Genomic DNA, 17,257 nt, shown 5'->3' on the forward strand with positions numbered 1-17,257 from the left:
GCGCGCGTTTCGCTCACCACCAAGAATCAACGCGATCGCAGCGAGATTTTTACACTTCCGTCGCCCGCCCCTCCAATATCCACTTTCCCCGACGACAATCAACGCCGCCGTTAATTCGCACGATAAGCATCATCGACGTTTGCGGATACGCCACCGAGTTTCTCGTTAATCTGAAATTTTCAGCCTCCGGGGAAACACCGGCCGAAGCTTCACGAGGGTGCGGAAGAGCTGTGAGCTCCCCCCGCCGGGCTCTGCTCTCCTGCTGACCACGCTGCGCTCTTCGTGGCTAGAGACCAGACTCGCTGCATCGGCCCGACGAGGAGGCGAGCGACGAGCACCTCGTAATTAGGGCGCAGATTGATTTATCACGTAATTCACAATTAATGCGCTCCCCCCCTCCTTTGCACCTTCTATCTGGATCCTCATCACACACGTGTGCCCACACACGCTAATATTTTAAGCACCTCGGATCCCTTGTTCCTCGTAACCGGCGAAACTTGCTCGCGAGACTCGAAATATTCGAGCCTCAGCATTATTTTGCTACCTTAATCAAAAGTTGCTTCTGTAATAAATGATCGAACTGTGCGCTCGCGCTGCGGGAACGGAACGTGGAAGAAAGGATTCGAAATGTGATTTGTTTACGTTGTAAAAAGCAATGATTAAAAGAACGACTATTTCGTAAAAAATCGTTGAAAGTGAAGAAAAAATATCGAGGGAAGTGACAGCTTTGTTGGCGTACCTCGAAAAATGAAGTCGCTCTGATGCGAAGGAAACATTTTAATTCGTTTGAATCGTTGTTGAATCCAGTAAAATTTCACTCCCGAAGGAGACCGTCGAAAGCCGTCGCGATTTGGGGCTTAATTTTGGAGTTTTTTTTCAAAATCCGAACCACTCAAATATGTTTCGACTAATTTTCAAGTTGAATTTCAATTTCTATCTGAATAAGCGAATGATAAAATTTGTGAAAAGCTCGCTGTGAGACCCCGAAATTGCATTAGCTTAAAAAAATTTGAATTCGCATTGATAAACGTCGTTTTTTATGAATGATTTTCCCTTTTTGGTTTTCAGGTGAGTACTCAATGTCGAGAATGAGCTCTTTCGCAGATGTCTACGAGTCTCATCGCGACAGAGTTATGTGTAGGAACGTATGACGTACTCGCAGCTGGTATGTAGCCGTAGGAATTACTAATCGTTGAAATACACGTTCGATGAGCGAGTGTCACGAGAATCGTGGGCTCCGCGGTCGAGATTGTCTTGCCATGTGTCTGTACGGACGGTTCTTCAGCGACGTCGTATCGCGACGGACCTTGACCCCTTTCCGTTTCATTCACGATGTTTCTTAATCGATCGTACCTGCTCTCGGGGTCGCGTCTTGAAGCCTTTTTCGAACTTTTTCAGACTCGTTATTAATAGCATTTCAGTGAATTCGTCACACCTGAAAAAATTAAAAAAAATTGCATTAAAGGAGAACCCGATCGACGAGACGGGAAAGTCAACTTTTTTTGTCGACTCTGAGCTCTCTTGGAGTGTCGAATCGCAAATTTTGTCGTGACACCAAACACCGGTTTTCGTATATAAGATCGAGGAAGCTCGTCAAACATCGGCCTCGAATATATTTTTCTCCTTGAAACGCATTTGACGAGTTGGCATCAACATTTCTAGAAAGAAAAAACCGAAAGTTGGGAATAATTGTCGAAAGAGAGAGCGCAGAAGTGGAAAATGGATTTTGCGAGTGGACCGGTCTGAAAACCAGCCGCTTTCCGAGCAACTCTCCGATCCGTTTCTGCATAACGTTTTTTTTTTCTTTTTTTTTTTTTAATGCTGTTCGATCGACGAACAAATTCAACGGCCCGGGTTTCGATTCTATCGAGCAGCGTCTCTCTTCTTACCGTGTCCGCTTCTCGCGACCAGGTTTTAACCTCGAACGACACACGCATCTCGCTATATTTGGAGTGAACGCTCACGCGCCATATCGAAACTCGCGTCCTCGTCTCCGCATCTCTCGTAACGTTTCCGAATGGTCGAAATAACGAAATTTCTACCGATCGATAGAAACTGTCAAGCGGCTCACAAGAGTCTTGGGAATGTTCGAAATTTCGGAGAATCGTTGAGAATTTTTCGACTTTTTGCTTTCGAAATGCCGTCTGAGAAACCCGCTGGAACTAGCGCCGGGAGACGGAGCATTAAAAATAAATGATTCGTCCAGAGAATAAAGCAATTTATTTAACGAACTTTGCGTCCTCGAAGTTTAGCTATTAGCCAATAGCGCTTAATCAACCGACAGCAAGAGTCGCGCGAGATGTTTCTTCAGGCGGAAACGATATCGAGCTTTGTAGAGTCTCGTGCGAAGTCGAGAGTTCGCGCTCGTATGGAAGCGACGATACAAAAGGCTCCAAACGCCTGTCTGCCTCGTTCGGGCTCTCGAACGGGAGTTTCTACTTTGAAAGAGGCGCCAGTCGTAGATAATAACACGCCCGATAATTAGGCGATTCGCGATGCACAAGGGAAACTTGCATCGAGTTGAAAATTCACTCGGATGAGAAGATAAATGGCTGGCACGGTAACGAGAGTCGACGGAGACGATTATTAAGCGCACTGCTTCTCTTGATCTCTGATTCGTTGTTTAAACACGCGGCAATTACAATTTAATCCTCTCAGGCTGAGGCCTCTATTTCACGTCGAAGGAAAATTATTCCCTTCACAATTTTATCTCAAAATACTTTCTAATTTACGAATACATTGTGACTTGAATTTCGGGTGCGTACGACACCAACTCGGGGAGTGAAATCAAGAAAATTTACGAATTAATCTAGCACCTAACACCTTAAGGAGTCTACCCTAATTAGACGGGCAAAAAAAAGACTTTCACGAATTTTTTTGACCGGTATAAATTATAAATGTGGATATTAAAAGTGTTGGGCCTAAAAAATATACTCTTGAAATACACAAAAAAAATTTTATATTCATTTTACTGAGTTTTTGTACAGACAAATGGGGGAGAACACGGGTCCCAAAAAATGGTTGTGCGCTGTTGATAAAATCTCTGGATGGGTGATCGGAGAAAAAAACGGTTTTAGATTCAATAGGTAAATGGCTGTATAGCAACGTCGGACCATATCGATATTATAATAATAATCGCTACAGAGTGTGTCGAATAATGCAAAATTTTGGGAAACCATTACCACAGTCCATAGTAAATAACGCGCTGTACTATATCGAAAATGAACACCGAGCGAATTTTGATTGAAAACATAGTAAATAATGAAATGATTTGATGAAAATTTAAGAGATTAGCAGTCGTTTCTCTGTGCTATACGAAAAATGGCATACTTTCGTATTTTCATTTTTACCGCACTGAATTATTCTCAATAACATAGCAAAATTCATTCGCTCACCAATTAATATGAGGCGTTGCGAGTATAAGCATGAAAATTAATTAGTGGCACATAGTAAAATTTGAGAGAACTGCTTTCGGCATCAAAATTACTATGCACTTTGGTGAAAAGTAATAGAATGATGACATACAACAGCGCTGCTACAAAACAGCAAATTTTTCTAGCAAATTAATCCGAAATATTTTTAAAAATGACAAAATGGCTCCAATTCTTCCGAAAAATACGAAAAAGCACGTTTTTTATCGGCTGAACAATTTCGGAGATTTTATCAACGAGACGCAAAAAACCGTAATGTTGAGAAAAACGCGTTTAAACAAAGACAGCGAACGTCGCTCAAAAGTACACGTAGACTGCTCAGATCTTTATAAAATTTGAGTACGATACTTTTAAATATGCGTATACTTTCGAAAAATGCAATAAAAAAATCGAATTTTTGAAAATTCCAAAAATATTAGCTTCCCTCCGAAAAAATATAACATTTGGAGTATGAAAAACAAATGTGTACTCACTTTTATTTTGCGATAACTGAAGCACGTTTTCACCATCGATATTTCGATGGATTGAAGCAGTTTATCTCTTGGTTTAGGAGCGCGTGTTGCGTAGAAGCAGCACACGCTCCGAGAGTGTTAAAAAAAGGTGAAAATATGAGACGTTGGATCCGAGTGTTTGAGATCAAAATAATTGATGGAAATTCGACGAACGATTCGAGCTGTGAGTGTGTGAAAAGTTTTTCAACAATTTTGGTATCCCTCACGAGACCTTTCACTGGATTAGGATTAGTAGTAGGACTGACTACTGTGATGAGCGATAAACGAATAATCACGCGCGATCTTGGAGCGCGGATTTCGGTTGGTGACGTTTTGGATGAATCTAAATTCCAAATATACTCGAAATTCGAGTGAATAGCCCTCTAATCCCTTGCATTGTGCGAGGCGAGAACGTTTCTCTTTCACCTCGTGCTCGCACAGAGCCCAAAGACCGTTTCTACTCGTAGGGATTATGCTTGCTGCTGGAATATCGCAGAGCCGAGCTCTGCCCTTATTGTTCGCAGTGGGCGCGATCTCTGCAGCATTGAAACTGTACCGAGGTGGGTGATCGGATTGTACGAGGAGTGAAAAGCGGCAGAAGAAGAGGAATAAATGGAGATAACTGCACATTTTCCTGGCTCTTTTCACCCATTCGCAGTTAATTTACTGTTAAATAAATTTCGTAATCGACGTCCCAAAAAGAAAGTCCATTAGGTCGGAAGACTTTTTTTGTTGTGCTGAAAATCCTTGGGGAATTTCAGCACCGCACGCGTTGACTAATGCCCTCGACGTCCTTCCTCAGTGCTCCACTATTTTTTCTCCCAACTTACCAAAGAAGTACTTTAAACTTTTGTTTCTACCGACCGACCCACACACGCAAACACTGAAAAAGTAAACTCGGTGAAAGATCGCTGACGATACCTCAGCTTCCGCATCCCCCTCCAGCTCAATTACCGAGTAGAAGAGTTGGAGAATAAAAGAAGGAGAAAAATGAAACATCAACGAGACGATTATTCCTCTGTTTTTTCTTCTGGCCTTTCCCCCGCCTCACGTGTCCCAGCTTCATCCCTCATGACGAATTATCCTCGGACGCTGCCATCCGCGAGGACAAAAAATTCAATAAACAACCGTCCTTCCTCGCCAGCTCGTCATCCTTGGTCCGCTTCCAGCGCTCGGTGAACGAGTATGGAAAAAGGAGGTTGAGTCGCAGGCTAGATCGAGGGAGTAAATTCTTTGCCCACTCTTTTTTATCAACGAGAGCACAACAGCGGCATCGCCGTACAGCGATCCGGAGCCTTCGTGTGCCTAGACGACTCGCACGTGTGCTGGCCATCGGAGATTTCAGGGGGAAAGAGAAACACGTTGAGAGCTAAGGAACTCGCCTCCTGGGCGTCAACGTGTAATCGCGATCTTGTCAAAAGATAGTGCTCGCGAACTCTGCAGTCCTCGAGCAGCAGCCCGCTCCCCTCCCCCCGGAAAAGCCTCTCTCGGTTCGCCCCATTATACATTCGCGTGTGCTAAACTCTTGACACCGATCTCACGACTGCGGGATAAAAGCTTCTCGGAACGTCGCAGCACCCTCCCATTCATCCGCATCGGCGTTCATTTTCTTTGAGATAAAATGCCACACTTGTAAGGACGGCTCTGCGCTCTCGGGATATCCGCGAAGACGGTGCGCCGGACTCGAGTTTCCCCAACATAATTATCAACTCGATTTACGCCAAGTTTCAATCCTCAAAGTCCGCGGGAAGTGGATTTCTCGAGAGGAATCCCCGACTTCACGATAGGTTTCAAAGTCTAAGAAATGTGCCCGCGATAAATGAACGCACCGAACTCGCCCGACGCCGGGCTGTGACGCAAGCCCAACAGCGCAGGTCGTTCGGGAGGCAAGAACTTTCAGCTTTCATCACGCGGCGAATCCACAATTCTGGGCAAACTCTTTCTGTGAGCCTGAAATGGGAGGGAGCTAATGTCCGAAATAATTAAGACACTCGACGGTGTTGCAGTTCTGAGAGATAATATTAGCGAGAACGGGAGCAAACTCGAGGCAGATTCGCCTTGTTTCCTTCGTCGTAAACTCTATTAATTACGTGAAAAAGTTGGGTCGATGAATTTTTTCAAAGTTACATCGAGTTACGTGCGCCGTCAGCAAGCGGAATCACGCGGTGCCACTAAATCACAGAGCACATCGTTGAATTTGCTGTCTCCTGAAGCGCGCAGCTCGCCACAGGCTCACGGCGACTGGACGCGCTTTTGGTATGCCGAATTTGCTAAGCAGCTCCAGCAGCATGAGAAATGAAGGCGAAACAGAGGAAGCGAGCGTCTGGCGAGTGTCCAAAGGATCGGACGTCTCCGTCGCGAGAACAAGGAACCAGGAGAAAGAGACGAAGAGCCGATGCGATCCAATTATGAATATTTGCGCGACGAACGCAACCAGCCAGTGTAGCAGTCGGTGGGAATTAATATCTCCACCTTCGCAGATGCTGTAAGTTGCTAAAATCTTGGAAGAATCTTCGCATTCGATCAGTAATCGCGGAAGATCGGATAAAGCGAGAATGTGCTGAGCCAGATTCCGATGGGAGAGCTGCAAACAAAACGTCGAAAGCGAGGCAGGAAAGACAGTCGGGAATTCCATTAATGCGAGGCTCCGATAAAACGCGAATGTGATGCGGAGATGAGTCGAAGAGAGAAAGCGGCGGGGCGAGGGAGCGCTGAAAAGCGTTGGGACATTGTTGATATTTGCCGAAACTATGGAGCCTCGGGTGGTTGAGGGTCCTTCACCCTGCAACAGAATCACTTTTCATTGTTCCTCCTGCATTGGTTCAGCACTCACGCACAATCGTCTAGAGGAATTTCGCACTCGGAGAGTCCTGCGCTCGTCCCACTCGAAAATCCATCGCGCCGCTCGGCGTCTGCTTGCTCGTGGTTCTCATCCGTCGTGTGCGCGAGTCTGGTGAGCCAGGGTGTTGCTTTCTCCAGGGAGCGTCTGTCTCCGTCGACGTTTGAAAGGCTCTCGGTGCTCCACGCGTCACGCGGAATACGTAAACGATCGTGTCCCGTGTCTTTCGGGGGCTCCGCGCAACGAGGAAGATGAGAAAATATGCGATCGCGGTGAAACAAAACACCCTCCGAGTGTCCCCGCACACCCGGGCGCCTCCCGATCTCTTAAACCGCCCGGCGGTGCATCAGCCTCTCCCAGGATTAATTTTCAGGCCTCCGCAGCACCCTGTCAACGTGTAATACGCAAGGGAAATTCATTACGAGCCTCCGCACCGTGAGGACTAACGGCCTAGCGCAAACGGGAGGGCTGGCCCGGTTAACCGAGACCGCACTAACGCTCCTAATAAACGGAAGATGTATGTTACGGAAGGAAGGAGGAACTGGAGATTCCGCCACGTTTTCGCGGCGCTTCGGTCTAGCGCGCCTTTAATATCACTCGAAAACAGAATTTCCTCGTGAGAGGCTCCCCCCTCCATCGCTCTTTGCTCCCTCGTGTTTCTTCATCCCCGCCATCCTCATGGGAATTCAATGAAACGACCCAAAAACCCTTGCTAAATTTACAAAGCATTTCTCCTCTCCCCCCCGTCTCATCAATTTCAATCATCCTGGATAGAGTTTTATACTCGGCGATGACTCTCGACCTCGTGACACCTGAGAGATTAAAAAAAAACTTGGGAAAACCTCTGGAAAATGCTGTGGCTCGTTTCTAGTAGAGCGTCTCCTTGGCTCCCCGAGGAAAAGGGATGCCGAGTCGTCGAAATGATTTCTCGACTCCACCGGGTTACACGTCCTCGGTATCTGCAAATCCCGGACTTTCGCCGAGGAACGTCCCAGCACCGAGGGAGCCCCCGACAGCTCTTGATTCGCGGACGCGCCAACGTCCCCCGAAAGTGTATACTGTTTTACGAAATTGCGGTGAAGTGGAGCAGGCGACGGATGTATCCGGCGGCCCTGGGGAGGGTCAACCGCGGGGAAAGCCCGGGGGAAGATCGTCGAGAAAACTGGCCTGCTCGGTGCGCTGGTCCGTACGGAACGGAGTGTAGCACAAAATCGAGACTAATGGAAGAAGAGAGTGCGAGAGGGAGAGGCGAAAACTCATTTTCCTTATCTGGCGAGCGGTGAGATCCGGTGTCGGTGAAATCAAGGGCTATCAGGCTCGTTTCATTTCGTAAAATAGTAACCCGAGCGGCTACCTCGGTGTTCACCTCTGCAGAATTATTCCAGGCAGTCTCTTCGAATATCGAAACTTCCGGACAGCGACGAGGGGAGAGCGCCTCGGACTAGAGCAAGAAACTTCTCCGACTCCCCAACTCCACTTTTCAGCCAGCTTCGACTGTCCAAGTTCGCGCGTTCTCAAACTTTCCTGCGCTGGTTGCACTCGCAACAATAAGCTCCCGAAAGAACACGGCTCCGGGCCAGAGTTTGCTGTACAGCTTGTAGAGCACTTTCGGCGCAGGCTCAGCACCAAAAACTGACAACTTTCTCCCGGGGGATTTCATCATTCGTGCATCACTCAATAACAACGACACTTTGGCTATTAGCCGAGCCATTAGCTGCAACGATTCTACGAGCGCTGCAAAGCGAGCAATGTCAGAGGGGCTGAGAACTGCGGGGGCGTTCCACGAACGAATCGTAATGCCCAAAGCCATTTCCAGGGTGTGAATTTTCTTGCAAAACTTGAATAATGTTGAAGAACTCGGCTATCGCTGCTCCGTGAGGCAGGGAGGAATGAAAGAAGCGAGATTCTATCACAGCTCTTTGCCTGGGGAGTTACCGAGAGCTGATCGCCTTGCCAAGGTCGTATTTTCTTCACGAGTATTTTCCGGCTCATATATGACATAAAAAGTTGGTCTCGCTTCGCTCTTGCCAAGCGTATATATCGCGTCGGGGTGAGGCATTTTCGTGCCTCGGAGTGGTGTATCGATACCGACAAATAACATTGCGTCGATACACGTTGTCAAAGTACTCCTCCAGAAGTGAGTTTCTTTCGGGACGTCGAGGGGGTTGTTATTACATGAGAGAGCTCCGCGAAAAGTACTCGGTCTCTCGAGCGTCGGTACACCCGAAGGCTTTTTCCCCAGAAGAATATGACGGGGAAGCAGAGCTCGAGTCTTTTGAGGGTTGGCGAGGAGAAAGGAAGGAAGGAAGGAAGGAAGGAGGTGGCGACGCAACTGATCGATGCAACAGAGGCATGCACACCAGCCCCTCGTCGGAGGTGCCAGAGACACCGTAACGGGCTTCTCACTCTCACTTTTTGTTTGTTCCCATCGCTCGGTGCTCTGGAAGGATCCTTCGTTATTCGAGACGCGATCGACTCTCGCCGAGATGAATGTCTAGAATAAAGATCGAACGAGAATGTAACGAGAGCTGCGCGTAACTCGGCTCGGGCTTGTTCCTTCCTCCGGCGGAGTGGATGATAGAAGGCGAGGAGGCTGGACGCGGACACGAGTCTCGGTATTCTAGGCCGGCCGGAACGATTACAAAGGCATCTCCGAGGGGGAGAGATCTCGGGAAATGCTGGATCGGTAAAGAGAGTGCTGGGGACTCGAGTGGCTCCGAAGAGTGTTATAGATTACGCGGGAGAATTGTTGGGACTCGCGGGTGGAATTGAGGCTCCTCGCGCGCCGGTTATGCTATGACGCTGTTTCCAATAATGTGGGCATTCATCCTTTAAAGTGGAAAGATAGAAGCGCGGTGGACGGGATATTAGCTATTAGAGCGGGCACGGGGGTGCTCGAAACTCGATTGCATTGCTACACGACGTCTGCTGGTTGCGTGAATCGAGCAATCTCATCCCCACCATCGCGTCATCCCTGACGAGCGCACCCCCGTTTCGCCGGAGCATCCCTCTCCCGGCAGCTCGCCAGCGGCGTCGGCGTTGGCGGTGGCGACGACGCGGAAGGCCAACCGGCGGGTGGCTCCGCCGTTCCTCACTGTGGCCCGCTCCGGAGATTCTGCTCAGCGCGCTGCCGCGCTCGCCTCTCTCGTCCTCGCTGCTTCGTGCTCAGTTCTCACCCGGAGACGATCCGCGCGCGCCCTCCGGTAATTCATCCTTTTTCTCTTCCGCTTCTTCCTCCTCTTCTTTCGCTCTATCTCGTGGGATTCCTCGGAGTGACATTCTCCTGGCACGAACCTTCGGCACTCCCGAGATATAGATGAAACACGAACACCAGGTCCTTCCGCACATGCCACAAGGACCCTCGCGCCCCACGTACCGAAGTCCGATCGCGTACTTTTCGCTCCAGGACTCCCGACCGATGCTTTTTTTCCTCTTTCCCTCTCATTTTTATCTCGCTCTCTCGTCCTCTCAAAACTTGGCGCAGTTGGGACAAAAGTTTGCGTGTGCAGTGATCTCTCGAAAAAAAAGTTTGCGGAGCATCGGGGAGTCTCGGGAATTTTCGAGTTAACGTCGACCCGATATTCGAAACAATTCTGCGTGCTCCCGGTAGAAAATTCTCGCGAGTGTCGTTCCCACGAGAGCTTTCTGTTTACACCGACCCCGCGCGAGTCGATCTTCCTTCTTTCCAGTCAATTGTCGTTCGAGCGAATTTCAATAGTTCATTTCCAACGAATGCGGAGTAATTTCGTATGATTTTTGGCTCGGAAAGCATCGGCTCGGCCGCGTAATCCTTCCCTGTCGTAGAATTGATGGACGTCGGACTGGCGGAGCAGCTTCTGTGGCTCTCGATCTCTCGATTAAAGCTCTCGTTCCAACAATTTTATGCGCATCGCCGAATAGATTCTCTCGCTTATATTCGCCCTTCGACAAACCCCGCTAACCTTTTGTAACCACTGCGCCAAGCCCCTCGTCCCTCTCGCCGTTCCCCCGTGTTCTCCCTTTTTTACCATTAGGAGGAATCCTTCGGAGCCAAACAGAGCAGAAGATCGAAAACCCCTGTGTACAAACTCAGACTAAAAGCCAAATTTCACGGATCCTCGAGCATCCGAGTGTTCCCTTCCCGCGGGTTTCCTCCATGCGCTCCGTGCCGGCTCGGCGCCGGGTATCCGGTTAAATAGTAAACGCGGAGGGTGCGAGACCCGGCAGCCTCATTTGTAATGCCCTCAGCGTTTTTCGATAATTACCCATTTTACTACGCGCACGCCTTCGCCAAATGGCGCATCGTTTAGGCTCCGCACCGAGGATGTTGTAACGGTGCTCGAAGTGGCAGAGAGTAATGAAAACCAGGATGAAAACTGATGTGCTCGATCCGTTCGAAGCTGCTATTGCGACTTGATTACGCGTCCTTTCGAAAGAACCGACAACGAGCCGATCGATGAGCTGAACAATGCGACTTTTCGCGACGGTGTTTGGTGCGACGAAAATATCACGCGTATGAAAGGATGACGACGAAATCGTGGAAGATTCGGCGGTTACTCGTCACCTGAGACTCCGAAGCCTCGTCTCGTGTCCTCAGCCGGCGTCGGCTCGCTGGATCGTTTTTTTTTTAAATTTTTCCTTTTATTCGTGTGTGTGTGTGTGTGTGCGCGCGAGTCCTTTCTGCGAAAGCGTGCCTTCGAACAGGGCAGTTTTGGTCCGCGAGGGCCGGCCATGGGGGAGGCACAATGTTCTCCGAGCTGTGCAGGGAGACGCTCCGGAAGGCAGCTGTATGTTACACTTCTGGTCGTGCAGGAAGTCCTTCAACATCCCCACCAACATCGCCGCCATCATCACCAGCCAAAGAAGCAAAGACTTCTGCCAACGTTGAACTGGCAAATGTCCATCGTTCGTCCGGAGCAGGAGCGTCGTCATCGGCGTCATCAGCAGCCTCATCCTCCAACCATCAGCAATCTCAAACCCAACAACCCCGGCAACAGTACTATCAACAGTTCACCGACATCATCAAACAGCACAACGACCATGCCGGCTCTTCGAACGAACATCTCGCGAGAATTCACCATCAACAGCACAGCCAATCCACGGCTTTCAGGACCAAAATCACTACGACGGACAACGACCGAGCCAATCCTCCTCCTGAGCACAGGCCGTACGTTTTCCTTCCACGAAACTCTGTCCCCTCGAACACTCGACTACGAGAGTCCCTGCCGGGTCAGCTGATCGCATCCGAATCCGCGACTCTCGTTTTCCTCTTCTCAAGAGCAAAAGGAGACGATTTTTACACGAAATCTAATTCAATTAACAGAAAAGTCCGTTTTTGTTGGATCGAGGATTAAAAGTCTTCGTAATCGCGCGCTCGTTCGTCCCTTCTTTTCTGCACAAATTCCGTTCAATCGCGCGTTCTTCAAATATCCTCTACGTCACGCGCGCTTTCGAAATGTTCTCCATCGCGCTACAAAAAAATGGCTTTCCGTTCGCCCCTTTACTGGCCCGCAGCCCATTGAATTGAAACGAATGGGTAGCCCGAAACGAGCCGTCATGCGAAGCATCTTGCTCACGCGAATTTACACGGTATCGCGATAAAAACGTATTGCAGCGAGCCGGCGAATCGTGTACGACAGAAAAAAAACTTTGCGAACGTTCTCCGGTTCGCGTCATAAATCGGAACTGTCGCTTTCATAATCTCCTCCCCATTTAGACGTTCTCAATATTCCACATTTTAGTTCGCCCCTTGCCAGCCTCGTTACTGCGCAATTCGAAAGGAGATCGACCACGATAGTGACATTCGCGATTCTCGTGCCTCTGACCCTAATGACTTTGGTGACTCGATGGAGCGCGTGACGAAATTCTGGACCAACAAAAACGGACTGTCGCGAGACGCATGTCGGGATCGAGTGAGAAAGAGAAAAAAAAAAGAGCGAATTTTAATTTCGATATTCCCTGCGGAGTGATAAGCTAATCGAATGGTTGTGTGCCCGCCGGTACGGCAGCAGAAAACGTACGGCAATGCCAACGGATTTTGGCAGGCGATCTCCCGAGTACCACAGACACGAGAGACGAAGATCATCGCACTCGGTGTCGGATGATTATCGGTCTGAGTGGAGTTCGAGCAGCAGCAGATCTGCATCCCCATCGAATTATCCGGATCGGGAATGGCTCGTCGGATACGAGAGTTACGCCAATTCCGGTAGGTCGAGAGATCACAGTAGATCGAGAAGCGAGTCCTCGGGATCGTCGACGGACGCTGACGACTCGTCAACATCCGGTGACGAAGGTAAAACGACAAAAGGATCATTTTCAGAGTCCCCCTCGAATTTAGGATGCTCGCAGGGCTCTCGCGAGCCCGGAGAAATATTAGGATCAGGACCGAGGTCACGGATCCGAGCTCCGGTAAAACAATCCGGCCGGTCCTTCAAAAAAGAGGGAAAAGAAACAAAAGTCACTGAGAGAAAGGAGGAAAAAAACGATAATAACGGCGCATTGAAAAAAGGGAAGAAACGTAGAGATTTGGCTCACGTCCGAGCGGGAAATTGCACGTGAATGGTAAAGAAAGCAAGGGGCGGTTGAATGGTTAGCCCGAGCGTTTCGCCTTATCAATCGCGGAGTGGAAAGAGTTACGGGAGATACTTTCTTCGGCCTTTCTTCCAGCGATCTTTCTCTCTCCCTTTTCCTTGGACACTGGAACCATTCTTTTGTTCAATGGACGACGAAAGAATGGATCCTCTTACCCTCCTGCACCCTCATTCTTGCAGTATCTTTACTCTCGTGTCTCTGTATTTCTTCCTTCTTTTATTTCCCCGTATCTCCACCTCGTGCCTCTTCTTCGCTGAGCCAACTGGCGAGTTCACTAATTCAGAGCATCGGCTCAATTTGTACTCGCGAAGAAAGAAGTAACAGGGATCGTGTATACAGTCGCTTCGAAGTTCCGTGCCCGCCCCGAGCCCCGGCGACTCGCACGCTTGTCGAGGACACCGGAACGGGCTCCGCGCTTCTTTGTTCCGAAGCCACAATTTGGGTGGTGAAAAACTCGATCGTCGCTCACTGCTCTCCTGGATGTGGCGCGATGTTCTTCAACATATCGGGGAATCCATTATTGGAAAATTCATCCGATACCAACGTGTTATTTAGTTTAGCCACTTGTGGCGAAAGACGCTCCACCGAGGGTGGGAGCCATCGCACCGAGCTGGACCGCAACGGCACCGCGATACCCATAAATTATCCCTGATAATGGACCGAAAACCGTGAGATCGCTCCTTTTTGCCTCACTTTTCCCTCAATCGATTTTACCGATATTCCAAATCACTGAATCACCTTAATTATGAAACTCTCGTGAAGTACGAAAATTCTGTGTACGTTTCACAATTTTTCGGGTGGGGATAAAATGTTGGAATGACTTAAATCTCGAGTTTGGAAACTTGGAGGTTCGAAGCACGTTTACATCGAAAATAGAATGTAACAATCGCCCATGGAAGCAGGACGACTGAAATATCGATTTTTCGAAAATTCGAATATCGCTCTTTCGATTCATAAATTACGGCAATCAGCAAATACTCCGAATATTCACAATTTCGAAAATAAAATAACGAAAGACTAAATATAACTGAGGTTGAAATACTCAAAGAGCTAAAAGTCACTCACTCACTCGCCAACTCAGGTGGTGATCCCAATTCGAAACATCGCCACTTTGATTTTCGTCTTTTCGAGCCATCGCTATTCCGCATATCTAAGTTTTATTGGCTCCAAAAATTCACTTTCGATTTTTCGCTACTCTATATTCTGGTCTATCTGTAAAACAACTACCCTCCATTTTGAATTGGAATATAAGAACTTTTGACATTCGTATAATCCGTTGAAATTGCATTCGAAATGGAAACTATCAAAATATATATTTTCGAGCGAATACGAATTTAAAGAATATATTCGATTAAACACGTAATCCGCTAAACAGTCGTTCGGAAATAAAAGAATTTCGAATACCTTATTTTTCTCCAATCTGATATCACATAAATTAAAAAATTTATTTATCGTTCGTCATATCTCTACCCCACCCGACACAACTTATTCCTTTTGCCTTCGCACTTATCAAACGAACAGAGTTCAACAACGAAAAGGGCCGTTTGATAAACTCATATCGGCGTAAAGATTTCCATCCGATTGCACAGCCTGTCTGCGTGAAATTGTTTCGCATTAAACATGCCAATAAAGTGTTTATTACTCTGGTTGTATGGGCGACGATACGCGTACAAATCGCTGAGTCGTGTCTTCTTCAGTATGGAGGAGATGGTGCGCAAAATTTTCGGGCTCCACGGGCTGCACTTGGAAGGAAGACAAACCGAGAGAGCATCCGATCTTGCCAAATCGATGTGCATGTATACGAGGCCGTGGTATATAATGTCGAGATAATGCCACGTCTTTCGATTCGTCTATACATAGACGTCAATAGAGCATCATTCTACACTCGCGAGCCCATGGAATCCAAAGTTTCCTTATTTTTCTCGGTCTGTTGGATCGTTCAACGTCAGATGCAGTTTCCATTGTTCTTTATCCGGCATCAAAGCACGTCGCATATACGTCTTCATTCTCATTATATTTCGTGCGACCTCGTGTCCCTCGGATGGGTCGATTGACGAGGAGCTGAGAGCCAGCTGGACTTGTCCAGCGCTCAAATTATGCTCGAGCTTTCAAACGCAGGGAATTCAAGTAAAAAAACTTTTCTCCGAATGACGAACGACTTGTCAATCATTATTAAGGTAGGATCGTATTTTATGGGTGTGTAAATCGGGTCGATTTTTTACTTCCCAATTAAAGGTATTATCACTCTAAATTAATGTCAGAGTTATTCATACAAAATTGTAAATAAATTTTTCCAACTTATTTTTTGCCGAATGATGAAATAACGAGCCATTAATTTATCGGGGATCTATCACTGACAGAACCCGAAATTTCATTCGTCCCTGCACAGTTTTTTGTGTTAAAAGTCGCTTTAGAGAGTGCAAAGGGAAATGAATCAAGGAAAAAGTGTTAATAAAATCTTCTGTCAAACCAAGAAGAAACGAAATGCTGAAATAAGCAAATGCGAGGTTACGAGTGCTCATTTCACCAATTTCGTTAAATCTTTAACGCAATATATCTTTATACTAGTATAAGACAATCGTCTCGAATTTTTTCCCAGACATTCATTACATACTTCACTGTCATCGTGCACGTTTTTCATAAACTTCGTAAGAAGCGTTTTTTCGTTGTATGGAAAGGTAAACGATTTTTTATGCAGAGTCCCTATACCTCCGCGTATTTTTCTTCGTATTAAAACACGTTTATTTAAAGACTTTGCTAAGAAAATTGTTTCGTGCATGAACTACCTTAAGCGAACGTCAATTTTGTGATTGTGAAAGAACGAAATTAACGTCCATCCACTCGCTCATTCATCCCTGGATACAAATACTTTGCGTTGTTCGATGTCTTTATTCCTTGAACGACAATTGGAGACACGATCGTCCCTTTATTTTCCATTGGCTCTCGTCTCGAGTCCCCCGACGTTCCATCGGTTTTTCTCCTGCTTTACTTCACTCCCCGCATTCGTCTGTTCCCTGCGAAGATCTTAACACTCGAAAAATAGTACAAAGTGCTCGATTTTTCTCGCTTCTCTGTTGCTAATTACTTTCTCGGTTCGACGCGCCAATGGCCGTCTTCCGAGCTCTTGCTAAGTCGCCACGAGCTTCTCTACGTAATTCGCGGTGTTGTACGAACATCTTTGTACGTATATAGCCCACAATCGAGTTCTACCATCCTCAGACACTTGGGAACGTGAACAGAGAGAATCACTCCCTTGCCCTTGTTTTATCGACAATTAAATTGAGACCCAAGACGCGGCAGCTGCAGTAGAAATTGCCACGAGTTGCTACACTCCATTTCCTTGTACGAGCCTTTGCTCGGACTTGAGAATTCCACGCTCAATCGAAAGCCTCGTTGACCCCAACGAGTTTTTTTTCAAACCCAACGATTTTTTCACCCCAGCAACGACATAAAATTCCGCCCGATACTCGGAGAGGGCAAAACTGATTGGAAATTTCGTACTCGCTGTAAAAATTCACTCGTTAAAGCAAACGGAACTGAAAACATTTTCCGAAACTGTCATTTTGCAAGTGTCGTGCCGACCCAAAGTTCAAGGTCACTATTTCGCTCGAAATTTTCTCGTGCACATATGCAAACAAATATTGCCGTCCGCATGCTTCACGTCAGGTAATAGAATAGGTTTGAAAGCCTTCTAGCCGGGCTCTCAATCGCGCGCTCTTCACTTTGAAGGGAATGGCGGCTCTTCGCCTTGGTATACCATCGCCAAATCTAATTTTCTCTCTCTCCTGGTCGATGGAAAGCAATCTCGGTACCTCGCGTCATCCAACCACCCCGCTCTCCCCTCTTCCTCTCGAGCTCCCTCGACCTGTTTCTCGGTTTGTTTCACGTCCACATTTATTACCAACAGTTTCGCTTATTCATTAGAT

At 47.5% G+C, this 17,257-nt stretch overlaps 1 protein-coding gene across 25 annotated transcripts in view; it reads left to right on the forward strand.

Moving 5' to 3' along the window:
• LOC122415191 (MAP7 domain-containing protein 2-like) overlaps positions 1 to 17,257 on the forward strand; it is a 107,043-nt gene that overhangs the window by 55,921 nt on the left and 33,865 nt on the right. For 4 of the 25 annotated variants that reach the window (XM_043427151.1, XM_043427155.1, XM_043427153.1 and 1 more), the window contains exons 1-2: positions 11,451 to 11,907; positions 12,749 to 13,032. The exons of 13 other annotated variants lie outside the window; for them this stretch is intronic. In XM_043427151.1, the coding sequence (XP_043283086.1) occupies positions 11,486 to 11,907; positions 12,749 to 13,032 (706 nt within the window). In that variant the 5' untranslated portion in view covers positions 11,451 to 11,485. Of the gene's footprint in view, positions 1 to 1,089; positions 1,166 to 11,450; positions 11,908 to 12,748; positions 13,033 to 17,257 lie in introns of those variants that run through there. 8 more of the 25 variants (XM_043427166.1, XM_043427171.1, XM_043427174.1 and 5 more) reach the window with 5 other exon arrangements.

The sequence above is a fragment of the Venturia canescens genome, chromosome 8 (genome assembly GCF_019457755.1).
Source record: "Venturia canescens isolate UGA chromosome 8, ASM1945775v1, whole genome shotgun sequence".
NCBI lineage: Eukaryota > Metazoa > Arthropoda > Insecta > Hymenoptera > Ichneumonidae > Venturia > Venturia canescens.